Consider the following 27,084-nt stretch of genomic DNA (forward strand, 5'->3'; position numbering starts at 1 on the left):
AAAAGTACTTAGAATTAAAGTACAAACTGAGGAAATCATGGCTAATACACAGTAAATTAACTCTCAAACTCTTGAGTGAAAATTAGTATTTTTATGACTTATGCACCATCAGGTTGAGTGCTGCTGACCAGGGCAGCAATAAATGGTTTTACTATTCATACTTTGTTATATGAAATAAAAAAAATACTGAAACAATTAATGATTAATTGTATTGGATAACCCACACCCCCAAATTATCAGACTCTATTTACTCACAAGAAGAAGATTTTTTTTTAAGTTGGTAGTACTTGTTAGTAGTAGTTTTTTCCACCTTCCCAATTTGCTGCACTCCTGTGATTTCCACGATGTTGTAGGTGACCAGTGAGACCAGCAGAGGGCAGTTACAACCCAGCAGACAGCAGAATCAGAACCCCACACTGAGCCACAGTGGCTGATAACTGTTTTGTACTAACTGACTGTAGTATCAGATGAAAAACCTCATTCTGAGCTGTAGCTTTTTTTGATTTAACCATTGATAATGCAAGAGAAAGAAAACTCTGTGAATACCAGTGTAAAAGTACTTCTGTTTACTTTTTACTTTTAGTTCAGGAATGAGTACTTTTACTTACATTAAAGATCTGAATACTTCTTCCATTACTCGTGTGTTGGACGCATATTTATGAACAGTATAAATACATTTTTAGAAGAAAAACCTCTTTAAAGACAGATTATGTAGTTTCATTGGGATGTAAGCAGAAGGATCATGGGAAATATTGAGGTGGATTTAACAAAGAATTAGAGATAACATCATCTCTTTCCTCCGATCTGAAATCTGAGTGAACATTTTGCAAACGTTTTCTGTATGGACATAGAAATGTACGAGCTCTGTCTGGGTCTATAGAAGCGTAGTATGTGTCATTAACCCCGCAAACCTCAGGCCAAGCACATTCTATTGACACACACACACACACACCCAGCAGAATCCGCAGACACATCAGGATGGAGGGAAAGTGTCGAGGCAGCAGAAACCTTTAAAGCCTCTGCCTTTGTCCTCTGGGCCCAGACCTCGCCCCTCGCTCGCCCCCAGTCATATATATTAGGGTGTCCAACTTTTTCTCTGTTACACAGTGTGTGTGGTTGTGGGCCAGGTTGGACGACATCCAGTGGGCAAAAATGTCGCAGTATTCTGGAAAGGTGAGTAACATGGCAGCCGCATGAGAAAACAACTGAAAGTAGAGTTTGAAATGTGGCGATTTGATCGTTCTTCAGTTACGTAGAGTTTACAAGAAATAAGGTTGATTTGTTTTTCCTGAATGTGAGGCTTTAAAGTTCAATTATCAACACAATTAGTAACATTTTCAAACACTTTTTTTCCATTTATATGAATTTTTTAAGTTTGATTTCAATCTGTAAATATTCTAGAAAGGTTCATTGAAGCACCCATTTTTTTTAGATGGTTTAAATGCTTTAAATCACTGAAAATAATTTAAGTGGTTGGTAGATTGTTCTCTGGTCTAATTATATCACTTTGTAAAACTTTTTTCCACTCAGTCTAACAGGGGAGCGAAATACATTATTGACACTGAGCAGAAGGTGGTGGTTTAGCTTCAGGAGCAGAAAGTAAATATGTGTTAATATGTTTATAACAGGCAAAAAGTAACAATAAAACCTGTTACCATGGATGAATATTGTTCCAATGGAACAAGAGACAGGATCAAAACAAAGAAAACGGATTCTGAGTAGGAGAACAGAGGCAGCGGGTTCAGTCGAGTTATCACCGTTTTCTTCATTACTTCCTCCAGATTACCTTCTATGAGGGGAAATGTTTCACTGGCAGGAAGCTGGAGGTCAGAGGTGACTGCGATAACTTCCAGGACCGCGGCTTCATGAACAGGTCAGAACAGGCTTCACGATGACTCGTGGTTTGATGTTTTCTGGTGATTTATTTTAAATCTGGGAGGATCCTACTGTCTGCCTCAATATTCGCCTTATTCTTTCCTAATCAGGGTTTTTGTGCGAAAACACCTCTGCAGACATTCATGGACACATCTCAATAAATAGGAATCTGAAAGACAACTTTTTGAAGGAAATTAGACTCATGTAGCTTCACATCATTCGAAGAAAAAGCAGAAAAGTGGAAACATAAAGCAATTTTGTACTGATGTTTTGTTGCTGTGCAAATGGGCAATTTCCTGAATTTATCCAGACAACAAGCCAATGGGAAGCTTTGAATTTCAATGAGGCTCTGATTCTTTCTGCTGCCGAGGTAAAGGAAGCCTTTGACTGTTTTCAGGGTGAACTCTATCCGTGTGGAGAGTGGAGCCTGGATCTGCTACGACCATCCCGACTTCAAGGGCCAGCAGTACATCCTGGAGCACGGAGAGTACCCAGAATTCCAGAGGTGGAACTCCCATAACGATCACATGGGGTCCTGCAAGCCCATCCGCATGGTAAACAGGGTTTCTACTCTTAAAGTCTGAACCACCAGGTCCTTCTTCATTTAATCATCATTTAATATGTTTGATGGAAAACCAGCAGGGACAACAAATTACTCATGATTATATCACATTTTGTTGTATTTCCCAGGAGGAACAATAATTCTGACAAAAGCCTGAACCTGTTTTAGCGGTAGAAGGGAGGATGAGTTGGCGGAATACATTTATTTTCCTGCTCCTTTAGCAGAAGCAACACACTCACCTCTAACATCACTTCCTACAGCAGCCCAGACACAATAATTCAAACTTGTGTTAATTATGTTTTGAATTCAGTCCTGCGGGTGTTTAACAGCCTTTTCATTTGGCACTTTAATTAGGGAATTCATGACTCCCAGAGGATGAACCTTTAGATGCAGGGCTTTAGTCTTTTAGTCTTTAATAAACTGAAAAGCGTGTTTTCCTGCACTCAGCATGGAGAGCACTACCGCATCGAGCTGTTCGAGGGCTGTAACTTCTCTGGCCAGTGTGTGGACATCTGCGACGACTGTCCCTTCCTGCAGAGCCGCGGATTCTCCAAGAACTGTATCAACTCCGTCAAGGTCTATGGAGATGGAGCGTGAGTTCTACGCTAAAATACTTTTATTAGAATTTAGAACCTGAGTCTAAGTTTGACAGTCCCTCGTCCATCTAATGCTTCTAGCGAGCACAGATGTCCACAATGATTTTGATGATCACTGACCATCATTGTCAAAACCTGCACATGAAACATTACAAAATATATAAAGGAGCCTGAGTGAAGACATCCATGCTTCTTTGATCTTCTTTCATAAATGTTACATTTTCAGTCTTGCTGAAAATGAGTTTTCAAAAAAGCAGGAACAATTTTAGAAATTTTTCTAAACAAAGATGTTTAAATGTGACTATTTGGCAACTTTTTCAGTTTTTAATTATGACAGTTAAGTGATTATTTTCAGGTTTTTAGACTGTAATTTCACCTGCGTGAACTGTGATTTTTACAGTTCAAATAAAAGCCGATCAATGAAGTGAATCGCCAGCCGATAATCAGTAATAAAAATAAGTGTCTGTCTGTGATGGTTCTGTATGGTCAGCTCCAACTAGTCTCAGAAAATTTAGAAAGACAAATTACATGTGAGGAATCCATCAATGTTTTTCCCTCCTTCCTCAGCTGGGTGATGTACGAAGAGCCCAACTTCCGCGGCCGTATGTACATCGTGGAACGTGGAGACTACTGCAGCCATAACGAGTGGCAGGCGCAGAACCCCAACATCCAGTCCATCCGCAGAGTCGTCAACTACTTCTAAACCCTCACCTCCAATCCCCATTCATCCCTTTTCCCCAGATCCCCCTCAAACTCCACCCCCTTTGACCATCGCTGTAATCATGTACAATAAATAAACCCTGACTAAAATAAGAAAACAGGTTTTTTAATCAAACCCTTTGTGTGTGTGTCGCTTTGTGTCAGTACATTCTGTGTGTGAGAACAAGAGGAAAGCTGAGACTGTTTACTGTTGCAGACACTCTTCTGCTCAATCATTGAATAATTCTACTCTATAAGAAGCTGATGACAGACATCTTACCATGATGAATGTTCTGAGGCCTCAGAATCTCATATTTGTGCTAAAGAAAATAGCTATTTAGGTTGAAGAAGAATTTACCAAAATAGCAAATGGGCTGCAGCAGTGTTCCAGAAGATGAAGCCGAAGCCACTGCATTAATAATGGTGAGAATAGAGTCTCTGTTGGTTTATTAGGGCAAATAATTCAGAATCAAACTTTACAAACGCAAAATTGAACAGCTTAACATGAAATAAATCTTAAGTGTCTGTCGACATATACGATGGTTAAAATACAGCATATACATCGTTAGTCATCTATAACAAGGATGTAGCCTGTGACAGTTCTCCTGACTCGACTGTTTCCAGGTTTTTGTTGTGTTATGCGTCTCATCCCGATGGCTTCTGACCGTGGTAAATGCTCTGTCCTTAGCACAGCCTTTGACACTGTGGACCACAGCACTTAGAGAGGCTTAGCAGCCATGTAGGCGTCTCAGGCAGTGCACTTGACTGGTTTGCTTCATACCTCTCAGGTAGAGAGGTCTGATAGGTAGGTGTGTAGCTATTGGTTCTTTCATGTCAGCATTTGACCCCTTATCTTGTGGGGTTCCTCAGGGGTCAGTTTCAGGTCATATTTTGTTTGCACTTCACATGCTGCCCCTGTGAGACATCAGCAGTATGTTTAAAGGTGTGTCATATCACATGTATCTCACTTTGAGGTATAATTGTCTACCAGCAGTTAAAGCCTGGTTGGCCAATAACTTGTTACAGTTATAAACATCCAAAACTGAAGTTCTCATTTTGGCCCCTAATAGTACTGTCTCTAGAGTGTCTTGGAGTATTGCATCTCTAAGCTCAGGTGGACGTTGCTCTCTTAGAAATCTTAGTGTTGTTTATGATCAGGATATGAATCGTGATAATCATATCAACGCCTTGACCCATACATGTTTTTTCCACCTTAAACTTGGGTCTATTGTGTCACACTCTGAACTTGATTATTGTCTCAGTCAAACATCAATAAGAGCGTCTCTAGCCGGTGCAGAATGCTTCTGCCAGGCTGTTGGCTAAAATCCCACAAACGTTGTCACGAAACGTGGTTATTACATATAGATTCCTACCTGTCTGACTTGCTTCATGCTCCTTGCAGAACACTCAGGTCTCCGAACCACAATCTGTTGGCTGTGCCTCGCACCTGGCTTAAAACCAGATTTAAGAGTTAAGGACTGCTGCATAAGTGGACATTTTTTTAAAAGTTTGACTCAACTCTGGCCATAAATTGAAGGAGAATGCCTGAACTCACACAGTCCCCGTTTTTGGACTTCAGTTTTCTTTAGTTTTACTTCCTGCTCCTGGCTTTTATTCTGTTAATCCCTCTGCACCACTTCCCAGTTAGTTTCTTTAGCTTCTCATTTCTCATTAACCCTGATTGTTTTCACCTGTGCCTCCTGGTACTTATACCCAGCTCTGCCCACTGTTTCCTGCCAGATTGTCTCTTCTTCCTCCTTTGTGAATGTTCCTGTGGACATTCCCCTTCCATGCCCTACCAGACCCTTATACATCTTGGTCTGAGGTTTGCTTTCTTGTTTATTTCCGTGTTTAGGTTTTATCTTTTATCTCCGCTTGTTTGGCCCTGGTTTTATTTTTAATTATTCTTTAGTTCCCTACAGTCTCCCAGTGCTTTGTGTTCAGTTTGTTCGTGTCTGACTCCCCTTAGTTTCTGAGTTAGTTCCCAAGCTTCCCCAACACTGTTACTTAGTTTATCTTTTCCCACCAGTGTGTTTAAGTTCATGTTCTGTTTTACTTCATTTTGTTATTAATTCCTGTGTTATTCCTGCCTTTCTTAAGGAGTGATTTTGATTTGTATTTTTGTTAATAAATCCCCTCTTTTCACATTCCAAATCTCCCTTTGCCGTCTCCTCATTACAGGTCCTGCTACAATTTAATATACACTTAAAAAAGTGTGACATGAACTGTAGATGATGCTGTACATTTATTTTGGTCTGTGAAAATGTCCTTATGGCTTTCTGTTTGTATTGTTTAGATGTGAAGCACTTTGTGAGCTCTTCTCTTTGAAATGTCCAATACAAATACTTGTGAAACTTTACATCAGTTAAGCATTTTAAAGTGTTGTATTCAGTAGGTGTTGAGATTTGTTGCCAACAGGACAGATGTATAACAAGGGTCACTTGCTCTGATGCCGCTGCACCAGCAGATGGCAGCAACAAAGACTGCACTGGCTACAACAGACTGGTAAAACATCTGCACACAGTAAAGGACCTGAGCTTTCTCAGGGAGTAGAGTCTGCTGAGCCTTTCTGTGGACAGTCTGTTGTTGAGGTGAACTCCAATGTATCTGTACCCCTCCACCTGCTCACCCAGAATGCAGATGTTGTTGACTCTGTTACTAGTCTTCCTAAAGTCCAGGACCATCTCTTTGGTCTTAGCCACATTCAATAATAGCTGATTGTTTCCAGACCATATTATTGGTGTGTTGCACATAATTTAAATGTTCCTAAGTTGCACCGCAATCATCTAAAGTACGAGAGTAAGCAGAGACCAAACAACATGGGGCTTCATGAGATCTGATAGTTTTATTACTTTTGCTGTTGAATTGCTAAATGTAGATGCACCACGTTTAACTTGAATGGAACAAGCTCTTGCTTTAATTATACTGTGGAGAGACGTCATGTTGCTCTGTAAAAAAACCTATCAGCAGTTAAGACCTGCAGGGCAGACTTCGTCATATTAGTTTGTTTAAAGAGAAGATGGTTGAAGAAAATATTGAAATATATAAATGATTAATGAATTCACATTTCATGTTTAAAGGGGATGTTTAAAGTTCTTTGTTTTCAGGAGGCAAGTAAAAAAAGACACCGAGCCTTTAATTTGGAGGAATTCGGCAGGAAATCTGACGCAGTTTGTGCTTCATGGAGTCTTGTTGGCGCCGGAGGAGCCTCGATATAAGCGGCTTTAACCGGTGACAGTTACCTGGGTTTCGATGGCGTCGACAGACATCGAAGAACAAACGCGAACGTGAGAGAAACTTCGGCTTCTTCGAGTTGAGTAGTCTTCTGAGTATTCGGGCCACAAAGAATGAGAAGGAAAATGCGACATAAACGCACTGGGTGTTTTCTGTTCGGATGTTCGCCTTCTCCAGGAAGAAGCGTCTGCTTCCTGTGGGATTTAACGCGCTGAGTACAAAGACTGAAAACTGAAATAACAGTTTACCTGTGATACTGACATGATGTCTTTGTTCTCATATCTGTGAACTGTCGATTAAAATGTCATTGTCAGTCAACACACACAACACAAACAGGGAGGGAAGCCTGAAAGTGAAAGTAAGGAGGCAGGGCGGACTCCATTTTACCTCCACATTGGAAAACATGACGTCTTCAGGGTGAGTGTTAATATCAGCCTGAGTAAAAGATTAAGACCCTTCAAAGGCAATTTAATGTCGGGGGGGGACATGGACCTTTAGGAACAAAGCAAGAGACGGTTTTTGTACTATAAACTGATTTATTGTCTGGAGTGAGGTGACAGTGAGTTTGAAGTTTTTGTATTTCCACAGACGAACAGCAGAGTCTCCGATGTTCAGCTGTGTGTCTGTGAAGAGTGACTGGTCCAAAGACTCGCCTCCATACTTCAGTCCTGAACCTGGACCTGCAGACACAAACACTCATAGGAGACCACTTCCACTGTAAGCTGACCTGAAGATTATCCAGTGTTGTAAAGTAGTAGTTGTAGTAGTTACCACATTTCTGTCTAGTACTACTTAAATAGTTTCTGGTCTTATAAAAACTAAGGCCTAAAGTACAGGGACACTTTACCTGTTGAATCGTGTTTATCATTGCTGAGCAAGAAACTCGGTCTGAAATGCTGGTGATCTGCACACATACAGTCCAGACAGTAAGAGGCAGGCTTTACCAATCCCACAGCCAGTCTTCCCAGTGGGAGGGGGAGCAAACCGTCCATTTGTGGGAAGGGTGGAGTCCTTCCTAATGTGCGAGGACATTTTCGTTCACCTGCTTCTGTAAATGTCACAGGATATGAGGCTGCTCCCCACCATCCACCTAATAGACAATGTGAAAACTCCACAACTAGATCCAGCCATGTTTAGCCTGTAGAAAAATAGAAGCTTAGTGAGCTTCTCTTAGATATTGTCACCTCCAAACCTTTTCCTCTTTATTCATGTGAATGGAGAAGATTGTTTCGTGTACCAGGTTTCTAGTTATGTACCCAACGTGAACCTGTTGTGAACAATACCTATAAATTCTCATTGGTATTAAACTAGTTTAGTCCCCTGCATCTACATTTTCCTCCACAGAAAGAAGAAGAGGACTTGTGTTTCTGTGGAGGAGCAGCTGTCCTGCTGTGCTTTGTGTCAGGACGTCCTGAAGGATCCAGTCTCTACCAGCTGTGGACACTGGTTCTGCAGTCAGGGCATCACCTCATACTGGGACCAGTCTGGTTCATCAGGAGACTCCTCCTGTCCCCAGTGTGGAAAAAGATCCAGAACAGTACAAAGTAAGACTAAGCACTTTTAATGTGAGATATTCTGAAACACTTCACAGACTTTGTTTGTTTTCTAATGTGATTATATAAAAAAATATAAACACTTTATTGTACCTAATTATATATTTTTTGTTCATTATTATAAATATCAGATTATTAAACGTCTTTGTGTTTGTTTTTGTTGGTAACACAAAGAACAAAGCAGATTCTGTTTCTTCATTCTCACATAGTTTCTGATCTTTCAGCAGATGTTGGTCTGCAGGAGGTTTTAGATGAACATAAGATCAGTCTGAGGAGGAGATGTGAATGTGTGACTGAAGGAAGTGATGAAACAGGAAGTGGAACCCTCCTCAACAGGATCTACACTGAACTCTACATCACAGAGGGACAGAGTGAACAGGTTAATACCCAACATGAGGTGAGGCAGCTTGAGACAGCTTCCAAGATGAAGACCCTCCATGACACTCCAATCAAGGTCCACAACATCTTTAAAGTCTTACCTGACCAACAGAGACACATCAGAGTGGTTCTGACCAACGGTGTCGCTGGTGCTGGAAAAACCTTCTCAGTGCAGAAGTTCATTCTGGACTGGGCAGAGGACTTGGAAAACCAAGATGTCAGTGTCCTGGTTGTGCTTTCGTTCAGGGAGCTGAACTTAATCAAAGATGAGCAGTACAGTCTTCTCACGCTGCTCCATGTTTTCCATTCAACATTACAGAAGGTCACAGCAGAGCAGCTGGCTGTCTGTAAACTTTTGTTCATCTTTGACGGCCTGGATGAAAGCAGACTTTCACTGGATTTCAACAGCAGTGAGGTTGTGTCTGATGTCACACAGAAGTCATCAGTCGACGTGCTGTTGACAAACCTCATCAAGGGGAATCTGCTTCCCTCGGCTCTGGTCTGGATAACTACCAGACCTGCAGCAGCCAATCAGATCCCTCCTACATGTGTGGACAGGGTAACAGAAGTACGAGGCTTCACTGACGCCCAGAAGGACGAGTACTTCAGGAGGAGGTTCAGTGATGAAGAGCTGTCCAGCAGAATCATCTCCCACATCAAGACATCCAGGAGCCTCCACATCATGTGTCACATCCCAGTCTTCTGCTGGATCACTGCTACAGTTCTGGAGCACATGTTGACCACAGAGCAGAGAGGAGAGCTGCCCAAGACCCTGACTGACATGTACTCACACTTCCTGCTGGTTCAGACCAAGACGAAGAAGAACAAGTATGCTGAGGGACATGAGACCAGTCCACAGGAGCTGACGGAGGCCGACAGGGATGTTCTTGTGAAGCTTGGGAGGCTGGCGTTTGAACATCTGGAGAAAGGAAACCTCATGTTCTACCAAGAAGACCTGGAGCAGTGTGGTCTTGATGTCACAGAGGCCTTGGTGTACTCAGGAGTTTGTACAGAGATCTTCAAAAGAGAGAGTGTGATCTTCCAGAAAACAGTCTACTGCTTTGTTCATCTGAGCATCCAGGAGTTTCTGGCTGCAGTTTACTTCTTCCACTGTTACAACAACAGGAAGGAAAAGGTACTGGAGAACCTTCTCACAAAAGAGGACATCCTGGAATTCTATAAAGGAACTGCCTCAAACATGATCCCTTTTCACCAGATGGGATCAAAGTATTTTCTAAGCAATCATAAGCGTTACCCGCCTCTAGATGTTTTCCTAAAGCGAGTCATGGAGAAATCCCTCCAAAGTCAAAATGGCCAACTGGACCTGTTTGTTCGCTTCCTCCATGGCCTCTCTCTGGAGTCCAACCAGAGACTCTTAAAAGGTCTGCTGGGTCAGACAGAGAACTGTCAAGAAAACATCAAGGGAATCATCCACAATCTGAAGTGGATTAAAACTGGTAATACGTCTCCTGACAGAAGCATTAACATCTTCCACTGTCTGATGGAGATGAACGACAACTCGGTATATCAGGAGATCCAGAAGTTTCTGAAGTCAAAGAACAGGTCAGAGAGGAGACTCTCTGAGATCCACTGCTCAGCTTTGGCCTACATGCTGCAGATGTCAGAGGAGGTTCTGGATGAGCTTGATGTGATGAAGTACATAACATCAGTTGAGGGAAGGCTAAGGCTGATTCCAGCTGTGAGGAACTGCAGAAAGGCTCTGTAAGTTCACTCGTGAAACAAACACTTGTGTTGATTCTTGTGCTAGTTGATTTTAGTTTTCATTATCTTGTTGTTTTAAAACTGCACATCAGTTTTTCTATAACCTTTTTCTTTTTACATTCCTTGGCAATTTCTGTTGCTTCTGATTATAAACCATTTGTACTGGATGAATCTCTGTACATTAGCTTTAGGATTAAATTTGCATCCCTTTATATTTAAACTGCATGTAGTAAGTCTTCCACATCTTATTTCCTTTGAAGTAAAGACCTGACAGAGCATCACAAGGAAAGAAACCCAGCACAGTTTGACATGGTTCAGACTTCAGTCTCAACCAAACCCTTAAATTAAAAAGCATAAGCTTAACTACTTATGTGAAGAGCCAAATATTCTTCAAAACATAAACTGTCATTGTGGAACGCATGTTGTAGATATGATTTGTTGTTTATTATAAAAAAATGTAATATGTTTCATTACAGACTTTCTGGCTGTCAGGTCTCTGGGAGTCACTGTGAAGTGGTGACCTCTGCCCTGACGTCCAACCCCTCCCACCTGATAGAACTGGACTTGAGCCTTAGCAACTTGCAAGATTCAGAAGTGAAGCTTCTGTCTGCTGGACTGGAGAGTCCGAACTGCATTTTGGAGAATCTGGGGTTAGGTCACCAACTTTTGCACAAATATGAATAATCTAATCTTCATTACTTTCAGAATAGTCTGTTTTTCCAACTGGATGAACAACAGGTTTTCTGTATGACTTTGAAATCTATCAGAAAGTGGAACCTATTTAAAAGCTGACAGAATTTAAGTGATGGCAGGTCAATGTTTATCTGACTGTAGTTACTGGGTTACAGTTTTTCTTACGGTTTCAAATTTAAGGCATCTTTAATAGGTTTAGTGGCAAAATGTATAACGCTTTGTGTTATACATTTTAAAAGTAAGTGGATATCGTAATATAGTTGTAATGTTTTCTACAATATACTTTTTTTTTTTTTTTTGTTAGCACTGCTGCCTCACAGCTTGAATCTTGCAGGTTAATTGGTGTCTCTAAATTGCCAATAGGTGTGAATGTGTTTGTGAATGGTTGTCTGTCTGTTTATGTCTCTGTGTTGGGCCTGAGATTAGCGGGATACCTGTTCAGAGTGGACCCCGCCTTTCAGATAGGATAGGCTCCAGTCCCCCTTGACACTAAACGGAATAAGTGGTTAATCATAATGGATGGACTGATATTTTTAGACATTTTTCCGAATCAAAAACAGAAATCTGTCATTTACAAATGTCTTCAGACTCCTAATTTGGTACTTTGTAAAATTCCCATAATCATTCAGTGGTTAAGTTTCTCATCTGGATTGGGGCAGTTTTTTACAGATCCTCTTAAGCTGTGAGTGTCTGTGATTTGGCATCTTCAGGTTTCTTCACAAATTTTCTTTAGGGTTTAAGCCTGAGCCTTTGTTGGACACCTCAAACAGTCAAACCTGTCCTAAAGTGGGTGTGGCTGCTTTCATCTACTTTAGTTTTGACTCTCGTAAAAACAACTTAAAAACAAGTAAAACAAATAGGATGCGCAGAAGATTTAAGCTTTAAATGATTAGAGAATTTGCCAAAATGTATAAAACTATTTTATGATTACATGTGTTATAAAGCGCGGTCAGTTATGAAGGCCTGCAATGCTCTTGCTGATATTTAGTGACCCATGAGGCACAGAAGGACTAGTTTTGCATCCAATAACAGTTGTGTACAGTAACAATAATACAGGCCACAACTATTTTCCTTTTGGATTTACTACATCATGTCTTCTTTTTTCATATAATCCTGACATTTATTATGTTCATAATTTGCACACATGAAGAAAACACCATTGATTAGGACATATCTGATTGATTACTAATGATTTGATGTACATATTTGATTCTTTATTCAGATTGAGTCACTGCAATTTGTCAGAGATCAGCTGTGATTCTCTGGTCTCAGCTCTGAAGTCCAACCCCTCCCATCTGAGACAACTGGACCTGAATCACAACAAGCTGCAGGATTCAGGAGTGAAGCTGCTGTGTGGTTTTCTGGAGAGTCCACACTGTAGACTGGAGACTCTGAGGTCAGACACCATTTTGTTCAGTGCTGAGTGAGATTATGCTGATGATCCCCACCCACGATCTTAATGGTGACTGGCAGAACAATGTTAAACTACAGCTTTTAAAACTTAACAAAAGAAAAACTCCCCTGTTGATCTTTAATTTTCATATACCAGTGAAACCAAATACCAATGAAAACCATCAAAGCGAAAAACTTTTTATCTGGAGACCCATCAGCTACTCCACTTTAACATTCATTGAGCTTTTTTAACTGTTGTTATTTTACTGTTTCTAACCTGCATCCTGGTATGTTCAGCTGTTCTATTTTATTCTTTAAGCTTTTACTTTCTAAACCTTCTTCACCTCTCAGCAGACTATGAAACACTGGTCTTTTTTTTCCCTTTAGATTGAGGTACTGCAATTTGTCAGAGATCAGCTGTGATTCTCTGGTCTCAGCTCTGAAGTCCAACCCCTCCCATCTGAGACAACTGGACCTCTGGGGAAACAAGCTGCAGGATTCAGGCGTGAAGCTGCTGTGTGGTTTTCTGGAGAGTCCACACTGTAGACTGGAGTATTTAGGGTCAGAGACAGTGTGTGTTTGGTTTTTTTTTTTTTTTTTTTTAATATTCAGTGTTGAGGTTTATGTGGTGTGAAAGTTGTGTTGACACTAAGGCAACAATTGAACCAAATTGAATTAAACCCCACCTCTTCTGCCTTCCCCACATTTGGCACAAGGCGGTTAGCCCCACTCCGGTGTTCACATGTTTCCATCTCAGAGGAATAAACTGATGGGCTGCTGTTGTTGTGCAGCGGGCTGAGGATAAATGTATCATCTATGAACGATGTGCATTCAATAGCGTGCTCTGTAAAGATGACAGGTGACCTGACACATAACTGCTTGGACACTGTGAAAGCAGTGTTTACTCTGATCTGCTGTATGCAGTTCATTCGTAAAGACTAATACCATGAAGCAGTATGGGGGGCAGCATGTTCAAAGTCATCATGAAGCAGACATACACAGGTACTTTCAATTGTATGACTATAAATGGCATCATCGCTGCATCATTCATGAGCAAGTTACAACAACGTATCTGTAATTATTGCGGGACATGGGTAAAGCATGACCTGTTCCATAGGGTGGGAATAAGGAAGAAGTCATTCCAGCCCTATGATTTTTAAAAGACTCCATGTCTTTAATAAAAGGCCGACATCTTTCGTTCACATTTCACTCTAATCTACTATATAATTCTGTGGGGTTTTTAGTTGTTGGGCTGCACAACATTAGTTGGTAAAGATGGAGCCACGGGTGAAGCTGCACAGTTTGAGTCACTACGTCTTTACTGAAGCAGCGGTTTGTTGTCATTTATGTTAATGAGAGCTCTTTTCTCTTGGGTTAAGGTGTTTAGTGTTTGACTTTTTCTAAACTTCTTTTTAAAAGTTCTTTAAAAGCTCTCAACAGATTTTCAGGCAGTAATGCTGAATGCTCTAAATTTGTTTCTTTCTTTTATTTATCAGATTGGTGTCATGCAGTTTGTCAGAGATCAGCTGTGATTCTCTGGTCTCAGCTCTGAAGTCCAACCCCTCCCATCTGAGAGAACTGGACCTGAGTGAAAACAAGCTGCAGGATTCAGGAGTGAAGCTTCTGTCTGATCTTGTGGAGAGTCCACACTGTAGACTGGAGACTCTGAGGTCAGTAGAGGGTTGGGGATCAGATGAGCCAGAAGCTTGTTGTGATCATGTGTTTGAGTCTATGTGAAGATGACAAAGATTCACATACTTTTTGAAGCTGCACTCTTGACTGTTTAGCTGAAGCTGATTCTGTTTCTATTTGTAACACTTGACGGTTAGATCACATATTAAAACTAATAATGTAGAAAACCAGCTAGTTTCATAAGATTTAAGGAAACTTCACAGCTTCTCCACTTCTGCTCTGAACAGTCTGTTTACTCACTTTATCATAATCACTCACTGATCTTCTGTCTTCTCTCTGCTTCTCCATTAGCTGGCAACCATTTCACAACCACTGTTAAATGGAACAGTGCGTTTGCTGAAAGACGATGACGTGTGTCCTGATGATCTAAAAGGCTCTGACTGGACCATGTTACTGGGAGGTAGAGTGGAGAGGAGAGCTTCATCCAGCAGTGACTGACAGAGGAATCAGAAGAAGTGGAGATGACTCTCAGTGCTGCAGTCTGAACTGCTCTGAGAACAGCTCCACTGTCAGACACAATGTCAAGTCCACCATCATCCCTGTGTGTTTCTCTGGATCTGACAGAGGATCAGCAGTTGTCTGTGTTTTATTGGACAGTTTTTGTTGCATGTCCACTCTGTGGTCTAATAGAATATCAGTCAGTTCTATAACATTTCTATAAATTGATGACCAAAGCATCCAGCCTGCTCTGTCTCAGGATGTTATACATAAATCAATTCAGAAATAAGAGGATAAAACCTGAACATGCAGTGGATTAACTGAGATATCAAAGTCATTGTATCCTTAAAGTGCTCTATGGTGCCACCTGAGTAAAGCTAACTGCTCTGTGGAGTTTGGTGTGAATATTCACAATCAGTAGTACTAGAACCACTTTGGTGTTTTACTTCAACCCTTGAATTTGTACTTGTACTAACAGATCGGTTTCATCTTTCCTCCTGGAAAAACATGGCGATCTCTTCTTCATTCAGTAATAAAGTTATTAATACATGATCAGGTGTGATTCTAGGGTTTTATTGTGCTGTATCTTAAATCCTGTCTCTGAATGTCCTCATTTGAGTACTGACATGTTTTGACATGTTGTTCCACTATCAGAGAAACTACAGTAAACCTGAAGGAGCTGCATCACTATGTCACTGTGACCAAAACTTAAAAAACAGGCATCTTCACATTTGTGTCTGCATTTATTCATAGTAACACAGAGACAACAGTGCTGTCGTGGGACCTAACTGGGCATTACAACATAGGAAAACTGAAAACTTTTACACTTTGGATTTTTAACAATGTTTTCTTTAAAATACAAAAAAATAAGTGACAGAATTTTTTTCTGTTTAAATGTGTTGGACACAGAAGCTTTTGTCAAAATAGTTCCCTGTTTAGATGGAGAAGTTTGTGTTGGCAAATGCATTTCAACTCATCTCATATGCAAATAGGTCACACAACTGTTGACTCAAACAGAGCTGCAGAAGTGTTTTTTCCTGTCCAGGCTTCGGTGACTTATTCTACATTGACCATGATTTAAAAAAAAAAAAAATCCTCCTTTAAACCTAGAAACTGTCCTCATTTAGTCTTCACCTCAGCATAGTGCTCCTCTGTAACAGCAGCCATCTCGCGCTCTGACCCTTTGACCTGTGCGTACACGGTGTCCTGCTGCTGTCCACTGTCCTGCACTGGGCCTGAGGATTCTTCAGTTGATGGGTTTGAGAAGTGGATCTCTCCATAGTGGAGGTTTTCTTCCTCTTTTGTACTGACCGGATCTTCACATGTTGGGCTCTTGGAAAATAAAAAAATTCTGAAGTGAATCTTAAGTTTAAACTTATTGACAAAATATTTACAGACAAGTCTCAAATTAGTGGAGTTGAAATTTTGCACAAATCAGGATTCAAACTGAATCACAGGGACTGATGTTAATACTGACATTACTGACTGGACAGAGAGACAGGAAGAGATGTAAAATCATTGAAAACACACATGCATTGTTCTACAGTGAGTCAGTGTTTCCTCACCTGAGTTTGTTCCACAGCTGAATGTGTGGACTTTAAACGCCTGTGAGACAAATGATGTGCTGGTTTAGCCTGAAGACACTGGAGCTGCAGATAAAATGTCCGTTTGCTGTGATCAGGGATACTTACCAACCACAGACAATCAGGCACAGGAGAACCATGACCCCAAAGATTCCTCCAAGAATCACTGGCCATAATGAAGCTTCTCCTGCTGGAAACAGGATGAGTATAAAACGGCAGGTGAGTAAGAGAAGACGTGGTTTGATGTGGACATGAACTATTAACTGTAACTTTACCAAGAACATTTACCTCCAATAATCAGCTGGATCAGTGCTGACGTCTGGTTTCCAAGATCATTAGCAGCCACACAGTAATAAACTCCTCCCTGTGTTGCATTAAAGCTGTAAAAGGCTCCTTCAGACACAGTCCTGGCTCCATCTGTGCTGCTGTTGAACCAGGTGAAGCTGCTGACAGGAGGCCTGGCTCTGCTGGAGCAGCTCAGATTCACCCAGGTCCCTGCTGACACCAAACCTGATGGACTGATGGAGGCTGACGTGTCCTTGGGGGCATCTGAGGAAAATGGGACATGAATTTTGTTGATTCAAATCAGCTTCATGTGCTGACAGGATCCAATACCAAACTCTGTTTGTCTTACATGAAACTTTGAGCGTCTCTTGTGTCTCTGCTGTCCTGACGTCTCTTCCTCCATTCACACGATATGTGGCAGAACAGCTGATGTTGGATCCATCATGTCTGTCTGACAGAGTGATGGTCTCCTGGATTTTAGTTGTAAAGGTTCCATCTGTGTTTTCCTCTGTGTTGGTGTGAGGGTCTTGTTGCAGAGTCCAGGTGAGTTTAGGAGGGGAGTGTGGACAGGGAGTGAGAGCTGAGCAGGTTAAAGTGACAGACTCCTTCTCCTTCACATCACCTTGGATTTTAATGATGGGGCTCGGAGCAGAATCTGGAGTTTGAAAAGTTTACAGTGAGAAAACAATGGGCAGTAATCCACTGTGAAGTTGCTGACACACAACGATGGCCGTTGCAGCACATTGTTATTTTTCTTTTTTAGTATTAACTGGATCATGTGCTGTAGTAAGTATTAATGGGTCAAAGCACATGGTGCAATTCATCAACCCAGAGCCGTTGATCACTGACCCTTTTCTGCCTTTGAATCATCCTTTGGAAATACGTTTCATGTAGTGCAGTATAGTGTGAAATACATTTTATACTATGGTGGGACTGATCTAAGCACTGGATAATTACAGCTAATTAACACAAAGAGGGGAGTGATGGGGGGGGGGGGGGGGGGTCTATTTATTCATTTAGCTTAGTAGTGTAGTATATAGTAATATAGTAATATATGTTTTTATTTCTGGAGGAGGGAGGTGAAGTGGTTAAAAAACATGTTTGACAATATGTATTACAGATATTCAAATAAAGTCACACAACTACCTGTTACTTGTTTTTTTTTAAAGCAGTTTGTTTGCATAGTTTTTTCAAGTAACTGCAACTGAGACACTAAGAGTTGCAGGAAATGTCACATTAGTTGGTTAAACTTCAGCATGTGTGTTCTTTAGAATACATTAAACAGTAAACTTAACCTGAAATTATTTAGTTTGAAAAAGTAATTCTGAGTACTACATACTGAGTTATGAGTAAATCTAAAGTATATTTTTTAAGGACAAAATTAAATTCAACAGTTCACTAATCTACCAAACTTTGAGCCACATCCATCTTTATCATGAATGCTACTGACACAATAACTCACTGGAGGAATAATACTGTAAATATTTGTAATCCAGTATTTGAACAGTTTCTTAAAACCAAATGTTTTTCAAACTTTTCTGTCTGTTTATTCTGATGCTTTTAGAGTCAAACATTATAAATTATATCAGATATTATGGGACAGATGCTCTGTCGGGTTAATGTGAGCGTTAATACACTGCAAACAGGAAGAATCTTTCTTACCTTTAACATTTATTTGAAGAGGATCACAAACAGCTGTTGCTCTGTACGGCCAGTTCATGATTCTGAAGTAGTATGTGTCTCTGTAGTTTGTGGTTAAATTAGAAAACAGAGTGGTGCAGCTTTTCTCACTCACGTTTCCAATGATGCTCATTGGATATTTGGTAACTGTCCCACTGCTGTTGAAGATCACATTGTTTTGATCTGAATTACTTTTAAACCACACTCCAAACACTTGTCTGGTGTTGTCAAACACGTTATCTCCTGATTCAGGCCTAAAGTTACATGGGATCAACAAACAGGATCCACTCAGTGCTTCCATCACTTGTGGTGCAGTGATGAAGAGGTGTGAATCCTGAGGACAAGCAGCCAAAGCTCCTGTAAAAGCAGTTTGTGACTCAATCAATACAATGAGGAGAAAACACACTTTTATCACAACACTAAGATGCATGATGAGCTTTTTCAAACATCATAATCTTCCCTTGGATTTGGAGTAAAACCTTTGAGCTTCAAAGTTCACACAGTAACTGATTCACTGAGAGAACAAACAGGTCACCTGAAGTAAAGAAGACGCTCAGCAACACGTTGACGGTCACCATGTTGACGGACGGAGACGCCGTCAAACTCCTCATTTCTACACCAGGAACAGCGTCAGTGAATCCACAGTCCAATCTGCATTTAGAAGACAGTCGCACAGCTGGACCATCACATCTCACATTTCATCACCAAGTCTTACATAACAGCACAGACACGAAGGCAAAGGGAAAGTAACAACACAACAACATCCTCCAAGGCGACAAACCAAAGAGTAAACTGGATTAAAATACAGTCTCACCAAACACATCCAGCACCAGTGATGAGCAGCAGCAGCAGGTCAGTTCCTGAACCCACTGGTTATTTTCTGTAACTAAAGTCGACTTCTTCTGATTCTGCAAAACATGTTGAGCTGTTTTTTTACATTACAGAAAAACTGGAAGTGCTGTTGATACTTCAGTCACGTGACTCTCTGCAGACCTAAATACTGCATATAGAAATACTTACAGTATATGTTCCCTCATTCACAGTTTGTGCTTCCCCATCACCTCTAATGTGCAACTGTGTTTTTAGAATAAACTCTTATAAATGAAGGAACAATAGTTGTCAGATGGGAAGAACGTTCACTCAGCCATGTCCACGACAAAGGACTTTATCACACTTCACTACTGTTTTATTCACATTTCTATATGTATAAGTTACATTTTCTATATTTGTGTCTTATCTTAGTAATTAATACTGATTTAATTTGAATACTGTGTAAATGTACTGCAAAGCTCTAAGTGTTTTTCAGCTGTTGAATGTGCACTGAGTTCATGACCAAACCTGTTCTTTCGTGTTTGTTATCTCACATTTATGACAGAATGAGCAACAATAAAACCTTTAAGCTTTTATTTATTGAGGAATTAAAGATGAAAAAGATTTAAAAGCACAAGCGGGCGGAGAACATGCAGACTCCACACAGAAAGGCTGCAGGATTCAAACTCGTGATCAGTGTCAATGTGCTGCGTGGTATCATGGTGTGTACCACACTGAACATGGACCACAGAAAGCTAAGGACAGAGTTGTCTCAGGGGATTAGAAAGAACATTCTAGACAAACATGTTAAAGTTAAAGGCTATAAGACAGTTTCTTAAGGTCCACAGGACTGGAACCAACCTCCCTGGATGACAAAGTCATGACAAATTTTCTTTTGTCCGTTTCACGTTATTTCAGTGACTATTGTGGGTTTTCATTTGATGAACAGAATATAAATATAAATATGTTGTTCACGAGTCCATGAAAAAGTGTCAAAGTGACAAACACAAACGGTTCCAGGTAAATGTGTTAACGGAACCAGCTGAACTTCTGCATTTGTCACAGCGACCGTGTGTGCAGAGACAGTACTTCCTAAACATGGTACACAATGCAGTAATCCTGTGTATTTGTCCTGTACACTTTGAAGTGAAGTCAGTTCTCTTCTGGACAACAGGTTAAACTGATGTCCGCTGTGTATAAACGTCCATGTTGGACGTTTCAGTGCAGAATGAGGCTTTTAGGAAACGTAACAATCTACACTGACGAAGTCAGACACACAGGTTCAGGACGTATTTGACATGTGTCTATTTATTGATATGTGAAAAAACGTCCAAAGTACTTTCTGCTGTAATTCAGTACATGTGTAAATAAAAGTGACACAAACTTTATGACCTTTGAAAAAAGTCTGTCCCATAACAGCTGCGTTCACTACGTTCGATTGTTTGAATCAAAGTATTAATATTATAGACGCTGGTGGAAACACACGGAGTCTTTCTCATGTTTTACTTAAAGACTTTATCAAATCTATAATCATTTGTAAGTTACCAGTGGAGATGGTGTCTGGCTGCTCGTCTCCTTATCTCACCTCGGTTGGTATTTGTGGTTTTCCTGGCTTTTGGCACTTTGCAGGCTGAATCTCTGCTGGCTCCGACAAAAGGTCAGGGATCTACGTACACTTGACCCCGTTGGACAGAAAACGGGCCTCGGCTCTCCTCCCTCAGCGAAGCGTCTCCGTCTCCAGCCGTCAGCTGGTGAAGCTGAAGGTCCACCTGGTCCGTTCCTCTTCAGGACACGGATTGTATCTTCTCTTCCTTGTGCCCAGGCGCTTCCTGGATCCCATCGAAGTCAGCCTGACACCTGTTGCGCGCAGCGATGAGGGATTCCAGCCCTCCAGCGACCGTTTTAAAAGTCATCTGAGGTGGGTCGCTCAGACCGACCCCCAAATATAGTAAGTTTGGGAATGATTTTTCCGATTTTTTGAGTTGGAATCATGATGGTGTCCTCATTGTTGGTGATCTTAATATACGTGTGACAAACTGCTGGTGAGACTTTTCAGCCATTATCGACTCATTTCATGTGGTTCAGTGTGTCTAGTCCCACACACGAACAGGGACAAACATTAGATCGTGTTCTTTCTCATGGCTTGTCTGTATTGAACTTAGAGACCTGTATCAGTGTCTTTTCTGCTCACATGCCCGTTTTTAATGCTGATTTTTGTGCAGCAGTTAAATCTCCTGCTTTGTCGGATTTTGAACTCGTCCACTGCTGCTCAGTTTTCTGACACAGCTGTTGCTGATCCGGAGGAGCTTAGCTCCTGGTTTCACTGCTCCTGTTTGCATTACTGGACTCTGTGGCGCTTTGAAACCCATGCAGCCTAAAGTTAGACCCGAACCCTGGTTCAGCGACAGAACTCGTGCAGTTAGGCAAAAGTGGCGCAAAGCTGAACGCAGGTGGAAGAAGGACGGGCTGCAGGTTTCATTTCAAGTCTTACTGCTGGCGTCAGTATCAGAACAGTGTTAAAGAGTCCGAAAGAGTGTGTTATTTAAGACAACTGTCTCCTCTAAATCCCTCACAGTCTGTTTGCTTGGACGCATCTGCTGAGATTTGCAATAGTTTTCTGCACTTTTTCATTGAAAAGCTTCATCACATCTCGGCTGGATCACTGTATTCTGGAGCCAGTCTTCCCTTGCAAGTCTTTAATTGGTTCAGAACACTGCTGCTCGTCTCCTGGTTGCAGTGTGTAAGAGGGAGTTCATCTCTCCACTGGCTGCCGGTGCATTGTAGACTTCGCTTCAAGATCCTTTTAGTTGTTTTTAAATCTTTAGTAGACAGACACAGTCTGGCTCCCATTACCTCGCTGAGCTGCTTTTCCCCTTCAAACCTTCCAGGCCCCTCAGGTCATCTGATCAGCTTCTCCTGGAAGTACCGAGGTCCAAGCAGAAGCTCAGAGGGGACAGAGCCTTTGCTGTTGCTGCACCTGCATTATGGAATGTCCTACCTCTGCACATTAGTCAGGCCCCTTCATTGTCCTTTTTTAAAACTCAGCTGAAAACCCATTTTTATTCCCTGGCTTTCAACCCAGCACAAGACTCTGTTCCCACTCTATTGTTTTATTGTTTTATTTTATTGTTATTATTTGTATGTATTGTTTTAAGTTTTAAAGTGTCTGTTTTATTAGTTGACTGCCTGTGTCCAGCACTTTGTTTAGCCGTGGTTGTGTTAAAGTGCTGAGTCAAAAATGTGTGAAAAATCTACATCCAGTCAAGGTCAAACCCTGTGTTTCCTTCTGCACCATCACTGTACAAACTGAATTCACATCCAGACTGTTATCAGCCTTTCAGCAAACACACTGGTCTTAACAGGGAACAGTAACACACAAAGAAGCAACGAAGAGTTTTACTCTGTAACATCAGCATTAGATACATTAGATGATGCACTGCCCCCTGCTGGTTCCACATGGAGCTGACGCACAGGTAAATCCTCACCTGTGATGTGTTACACAGCACAGAAACATGTAGCTGAACTCAACTTGAGACTTTTGCACAAACACGGCAAAAAGTGAAGTACAGTGAAGTACTGCAGTAAATTTAATAATATTTCTAAATATTTCTGCAGTTTTAGAACCAAAGCAACCAGGACTTAAATGAATGAAAGAGTTAAACAGGGTGTAACATGGCTCTTTCCTGCTTTGTATTTTCAGGGTTAAATCATCAGTTTTGTAGCTATAAAAATGTATATGAATGTTCATAGAAGATTGAGACACAATGTCTACATGTGTACTATTAATATATGTTGCATATAAAAACTAAACTTTTTATGGTTACATCTGGGTCTAAAATTGTATATTCTTTTGTTGTGAAATAACCAATAAAACAAAGAACTTTTTTGATCAACATGATATTTAATATACATTCAGCTAATTTAGTACTAATGTTCCTTATCATCAGAAGTAACAAAGATGTTATAGTAAAATAGTGGTGGTGCTAAAGTTTGCATTCACCTTGATCTATTAATTCAAAATGACATTTAATTAATTTCTGAATGTCCCATAAATGTCTCTTTTTGTCATTTCTAAATAAGAGGTAAACATTTGTTCGCCACATGGGGACAATGGACACAAACAAAGCTGCAGGAACTTGAACTTGCTCCTCCTGAAACGTCCTCATTTAGTTTTCACCTCAGCGTAGAGCTGCTCTGATCCAGCAGCCGCCTGTCGCTCTGACACTTTGACCTGTGCGTACACCGTGTCCTGCTGCTGTCCACTGTCCTGCACTGGGCCAGAGGATGCCTCAGCTCTCAGGCTGGAGAAGTGGATCTCTCCATAATGGATGTCTTCTTCTTCATGTTTTTCTTTTGTACTGACCAGATCTTCACATGTTTGATGCTATAAAAAATCAAGCAAATATCCTGAAGTGAGTCTTTATCAAAGGTTTATAGACACATTTCCAATTAGCTTATTGGACCAGAGACCGTCACAATAAAAACATTTTACTGAACAGTGAGTCAGTGTTTCCTCACCTGAGTTTGTTCTGCAGCTGAATGTTTGGACTTTAAACGCCTGTGAGACAAATAATGGGCTGGTTTAGACTGAAGACACTGGAGCTGCAGATAAAATGTCCGTCTGCTGTGATCAGGGATACTTACCAACCACAGACAATCAGGCACAGGAGAACCATGACCCCAAAGATTCCTCCAAGAATCACTGGCCATAATGAAGCTTCTCCTGCTGGAAACAGGATGAGTGTAAAACAACAGGTGAGTAAGAGAAGACGTGGTTTGATGTGGACATGAACTATTAACTGTAACTTTACCAAGAACATTTACCTCCAATAATCAGCTGGATCAGTGCTGACGTCTGGTTTCCAAGATCATTAGCAGCCACACAGTAATAAACTCCTCCCTGTGTTGCATTAAAGCTGTAAAAGGCTCCTTCAGACACAGTCCTGGCTCCATCTTTGCTGCTCTTGAACCAGGTGAAGCTGCTGACAGGAGGCCTGGCTCTGCTGGAGCAGCTCAGATTCACCCAGGTCCCTGCTGACACCAAACCTGATGGACTGATGGAGGCTGACGTGTCCTTGGGGGCATCTGAGGAAAATGGGACATGAACTTTGTTGATTCAGATCAGCTTCATGTGCTGACAGGATCCAATACCAAACTCTGTTTGTCTTACATGAAACTTTGAGCGTCTCTTGTGTCTCTGCTGTCCTGACGTCTCTTCCTCCATTCACACGATATGTGGCAGAACAGCTGATGTTGAGTCCATCATGTCTGTCTGACAGAGTGATGGTCTCCTGGATTTTAGTTGTAAAGGTTCCATCTGTGTTTTCCTCTATGTTGGTGTGAGGGTCTTGTTGCAGAGTCCAGGTGAGTTTAGGAGGGGAGTGTGGACAGGGAGTGAGAGCTGAGCAGGTTATAGTCACAGACTCCTTCTCCTTCAAATCACCTGGGATTTTAATGATGGGGCTCGGAGCAGAATCTGGAGTTTACATTCGCACATGAAAACAGAAAAACACAGGAACAAGACAAAGAGTCTATAGCCATGTTCTGTCCAACCCTGTATCCTAAATGGAATGGAAAGCAAGGTGCCAGGATGTGATTGGGGTGGACAGACAAATAACAGGACAGCAACAACAAGTGAGATAAATAGGAAGAAAAGTGACCTGATAGTGATCGGGTGAACAGAAACATGTTGTCTGCAAATTCACAGAGATATGACTAATCAAAGAGACACAGTGGAAGGTTTTAGACTGAGTACATCACCACACATAAACTTGCTGAAGAGGAGACTAAAGAGAAAGTCAAACCTCAACTGAACAAGGCTGCAGTAAAAGAGTGGAAGCGTCAGCGAGTCACAGGCTTGATGCCTTTAAACACGGAACATGCAATCAAACATTGCTATTTATTTAAAAGTATCTGTTCCAATACTTTAACTCACTTAAAATCTGAGTTGACTGATACAAAAGGTGTTGTGTACTATGTTGTTCCACAAAAAAGCTGAAACATCCCCATTTTGACATTAAACCATCAGTCAACAGTCAAACACTAAATTGGCTTTGATTCAGTGTTTTTGTCATTTTCAATGTTTTTACCAACTGGAGTAGTTTTTGTGCGATCGCATTAGTACTAAGACTAATCATTTATTAACACTTAAACACAAACAGTATATGTGGCTCATCAAATAATTTCTACTGTATTTCACTTTAACGTTTTCTTTTTGACTGTGTTAATAGATTTAGAGTCAAACAACAAGAAGTGAAGGTTTGAATAATCACAAATATCATCATGGGACATTCTCTGGATGTAATATGAGTGTTAATACACTGCAAACAGGAAGAGAGAATAAATAAATCTTTCTCACCTGTAACATTTATTTGAAGAGGATCACAAACAGCTGTTGCTCTGTACGGCCAGTTCATGATTCTGAAGTAGTATGTGTCTCTGTAGTTTGTGGTTAAATTAGAAAACAGAGTGGTGCAGTTTTTCTCACTCAGGTTTCCAATGATGCTCATTGGATATTTGGTAAATTTCCCACTGCTGTTGAAGATCACATTGTTTTCATCTGGATTACCTTTAATCCACACTCCAAACACTTGTCTGGTGTTGTCAAACACGTTATCTCCTGATTCAGGCCTAAAGTTACATGGGATCAACAAACAGGATCCACTCAGTGCTTCCATCACTTGTGGTGCAGTGATGAAGAGGTGTGAATCCTGAGGACAAGCAGCCAAAGCTCCTGTAAAAGCAGTTTGTGACTCAATCAATACAATGAGGAGAAAACACACTTTTATCACAACACTAAGATGCATGATGAGCTTTTTCAAACATCATAATCTTCCCTTGGATTTGGAGTAAAACCTTTGAGCTTCAAAGTTCACACAGTAACTGATTCACTGAGAGAACAAACAGGTCACCTGAAGTAAAGAAGACGCTCAGCAACACGTTGACGGTCACCATGTTGACGGACGGAGACGCCGTCAAACTCCTCATTTCTACACCAGGAACAGCGTCAGTGAATCCACAGTCCAATCTGCATTTAGAAGACAGTCGCACAGCTGGACCATCACATCTCACATTTCATCACCAAGTCTTACATAACAGCACAGACACGAAGGCAAAGGGAAAGTAACAACACAACAACATCCTCCAAGGCGACAAACCAAAGAGTAAACTGGATTAAAATACAGTCTCACCAAACACATCCAGCACCAGTGATGAGCAGCAGCAGCAGGTCAGTTCCTGAACCCACTGGTTATTTTCTGTAACTAAAGTCGACTTCTTCTGATTCTGCAGAACATGTTGAGCTGTTTTTTTACATTACAGAAAAACTGGAAGTGCTGTTGATACTTCAGTCACGTGACTCTCTGCAGACCTAAATACTGCATATAGAAATACTTACAGTATATGTTCCCTCATTCACAGTTTGTGCTTCTTCTGTGTTTTTCCTCTTTGAAAAATGTTCAGCAACTTTGAGCTCTGATGGCCACATACACTTTTTCATTTCAACACTTGATAAGATGCTTGAGGTTTACACATACACACACACACACACACACACACACACACACACTTACTGTGACTAGTTCACAAACAACATAGGAAATGTTGAAACTCCAGTAGCACATTTCAAAAAATAATAAGTGGAGGTTGACTGAGGAGCCCAGTTCAGTTTTAACTTCAGTCTGTGGCTTGGTTCAGCAGCGGGTTCAACAGCGGGACTCATAACACCCCTTTAAAGATGCTGGTTTTTGAAATGTGCACCGATAAATGGCCCCTCTCCGCTTTAGCATGATGGACACACCGTCCATGACTTCCAAACCAAATTTTAGATTTTGACTCATCAGACCACAGGACAGTTTTCCTGGTGTCAGTGTTTCTGCTTCTTATCATGTTTC

General features: G+C 41.0%; 3 protein-coding genes across 5 annotated transcripts; 2 read left to right on the forward strand and 1 right to left on the reverse strand.

Moving 5' to 3' along the window:
- The first annotated feature begins 79 nt into the window (after positions 1 to 79).
- crygn2 (crystallin, gamma N2) lies at positions 80 to 3,832 on the forward strand. Its single transcript, XM_067485636.1, has 5 exons — positions 80 to 1,173; positions 1,782 to 1,873; positions 2,273 to 2,429; positions 2,885 to 3,030; positions 3,601 to 3,832. Exons 1-5 carry the CDS (start codon positions 1,153 to 1,155, stop codon positions 3,734 to 3,736), a joined length of 552 nt encoding a protein of 183 aa, XP_067341737.1. The 5' UTR covers positions 80 to 1,152; the 3' UTR covers positions 3,737 to 3,832.
- Positions 3,833 to 6,723: 2,891 nt separating this feature from the next.
- Positions 6,724 to 15,386, forward strand: LOC137104405 (protein NLRC3-like). Of its 3 annotated transcripts, none has more exons than XM_067485542.1 (9): positions 6,724 to 7,383; positions 7,555 to 7,683; positions 8,311 to 8,510; positions 8,729 to 10,619; positions 11,096 to 11,269; positions 12,535 to 12,708; positions 13,092 to 13,265; positions 14,201 to 14,374; positions 14,688 to 15,386. In XM_067485542.1, exons 1-9 carry the CDS (start codon positions 7,268 to 7,270, stop codon positions 14,713 to 14,715), a joined length of 3,060 nt encoding a protein of 1,019 aa, XP_067341643.1. In that variant the 5' UTR covers positions 6,724 to 7,267; the 3' UTR covers positions 14,716 to 15,386. The 3 variants fall into 3 exon arrangements, with proteins under 3 accessions (XP_067341643.1, XP_067341645.1, XP_067341644.1); XM_067485544.1 differs by having other exon boundaries at positions 6,725 to 7,383; positions 8,747 to 10,619; XM_067485543.1 differs by having other exon boundaries at positions 6,726 to 7,383; positions 8,744 to 10,619.
- Positions 15,387 to 15,523: 137 nt separating this feature from the next.
- LOC137104448 (B-cell receptor CD22-like) lies at positions 15,524 to 26,740 on the reverse strand. The gene is made up of 10 exons (XM_067485637.1): positions 26,383 to 26,740; positions 26,104 to 26,219; positions 25,551 to 25,925; positions 24,363 to 24,668; positions 24,017 to 24,277; positions 17,052 to 17,357; positions 16,706 to 16,966; positions 16,526 to 16,607; positions 16,400 to 16,439; positions 15,524 to 16,166 (listed from the first exon to the last, which is right to left on the reverse strand). Exons 2-10 carry the CDS (start codon positions 26,177 to 26,179, stop codon positions 15,954 to 15,956), a joined length of 1,920 nt encoding a protein of 639 aa, XP_067341738.1. The 5' UTR covers positions 26,180 to 26,219; positions 26,383 to 26,740; the 3' UTR covers positions 15,524 to 15,953.
- Between the last annotated feature and the right edge of the window lie 344 nt (positions 26,741 to 27,084).

This window comes from Channa argus, chromosome 19, assembly GCF_033026475.1.
Source record: "Channa argus isolate prfri chromosome 19, Channa argus male v1.0, whole genome shotgun sequence".
In the NCBI taxonomy this organism is placed as follows: Eukaryota; Metazoa; Chordata; class Actinopteri; order Anabantiformes; family Channidae; genus Channa; species Channa argus.

What these genes read in the sequence shown, in the direction of transcription:
- LOC137104448 (XM_067485637.1), bottom strand. Translation starts at nt 26,179, where the DNA reads ATGAGGAGTTTGACGGCGTCTCCGTCCGTCAACATGGTGACCGTCAAC. An exon ending in AGAGACGCTCAAAGTTTCAT is followed by an intron (nt 24,278 to 24,362) that starts GTAAGACAAACA and finishes CATTTTCCTCAG; the next exon opens with ATGCCCCCAAGGACACGTCA. An exon ending in CAGCTGTGGAACAAACTCAG is followed by an intron (nt 16,167 to 16,399) that starts GTGAGGAAACAC and finishes TTATTTTCCAAG; the next exon opens with AGCCCAACATGTGAAGATCC.
- LOC137104405 (XM_067485542.1), top strand. Translation starts at nt 7,268, where the DNA reads ATGTCATTGTCAGTCAACACACACAACACAAACAGGGAGGGAAGCCTG. An exon ending in AGGAACTGCAGAAAGGCTCT is followed by an intron (nt 10,620 to 11,095) that starts GTAAGTTCACTC and finishes GTTTCATTACAG; the next exon opens with ACTTTCTGGCTGTCAGGTCT. An exon ending in TGTAGACTGGAGTATTTAGG is followed by an intron (nt 13,266 to 14,200) that starts GTCAGAGACAGT and finishes TTTATTTATCAG; the next exon opens with ATTGGTGTCATGCAGTTTGT.
- crygn2 (XM_067485636.1), top strand. Translation starts at nt 1,153, where the DNA reads ATGTCGCAGTATTCTGGAAAG. An exon ending in TGTCGCAGTATTCTGGAAAG is followed by an intron (nt 1,174 to 1,781) that starts GTGAGTAACATG and finishes TACTTCCTCCAG; the next exon opens with ATTACCTTCTATGAGGGGAA. An exon ending in AAGGTCTATGGAGATGGAGC is followed by an intron (nt 3,031 to 3,600) that starts GTGAGTTCTACG and finishes CTCCTTCCTCAG; the next exon opens with CTGGGTGATGTACGAAGAGC.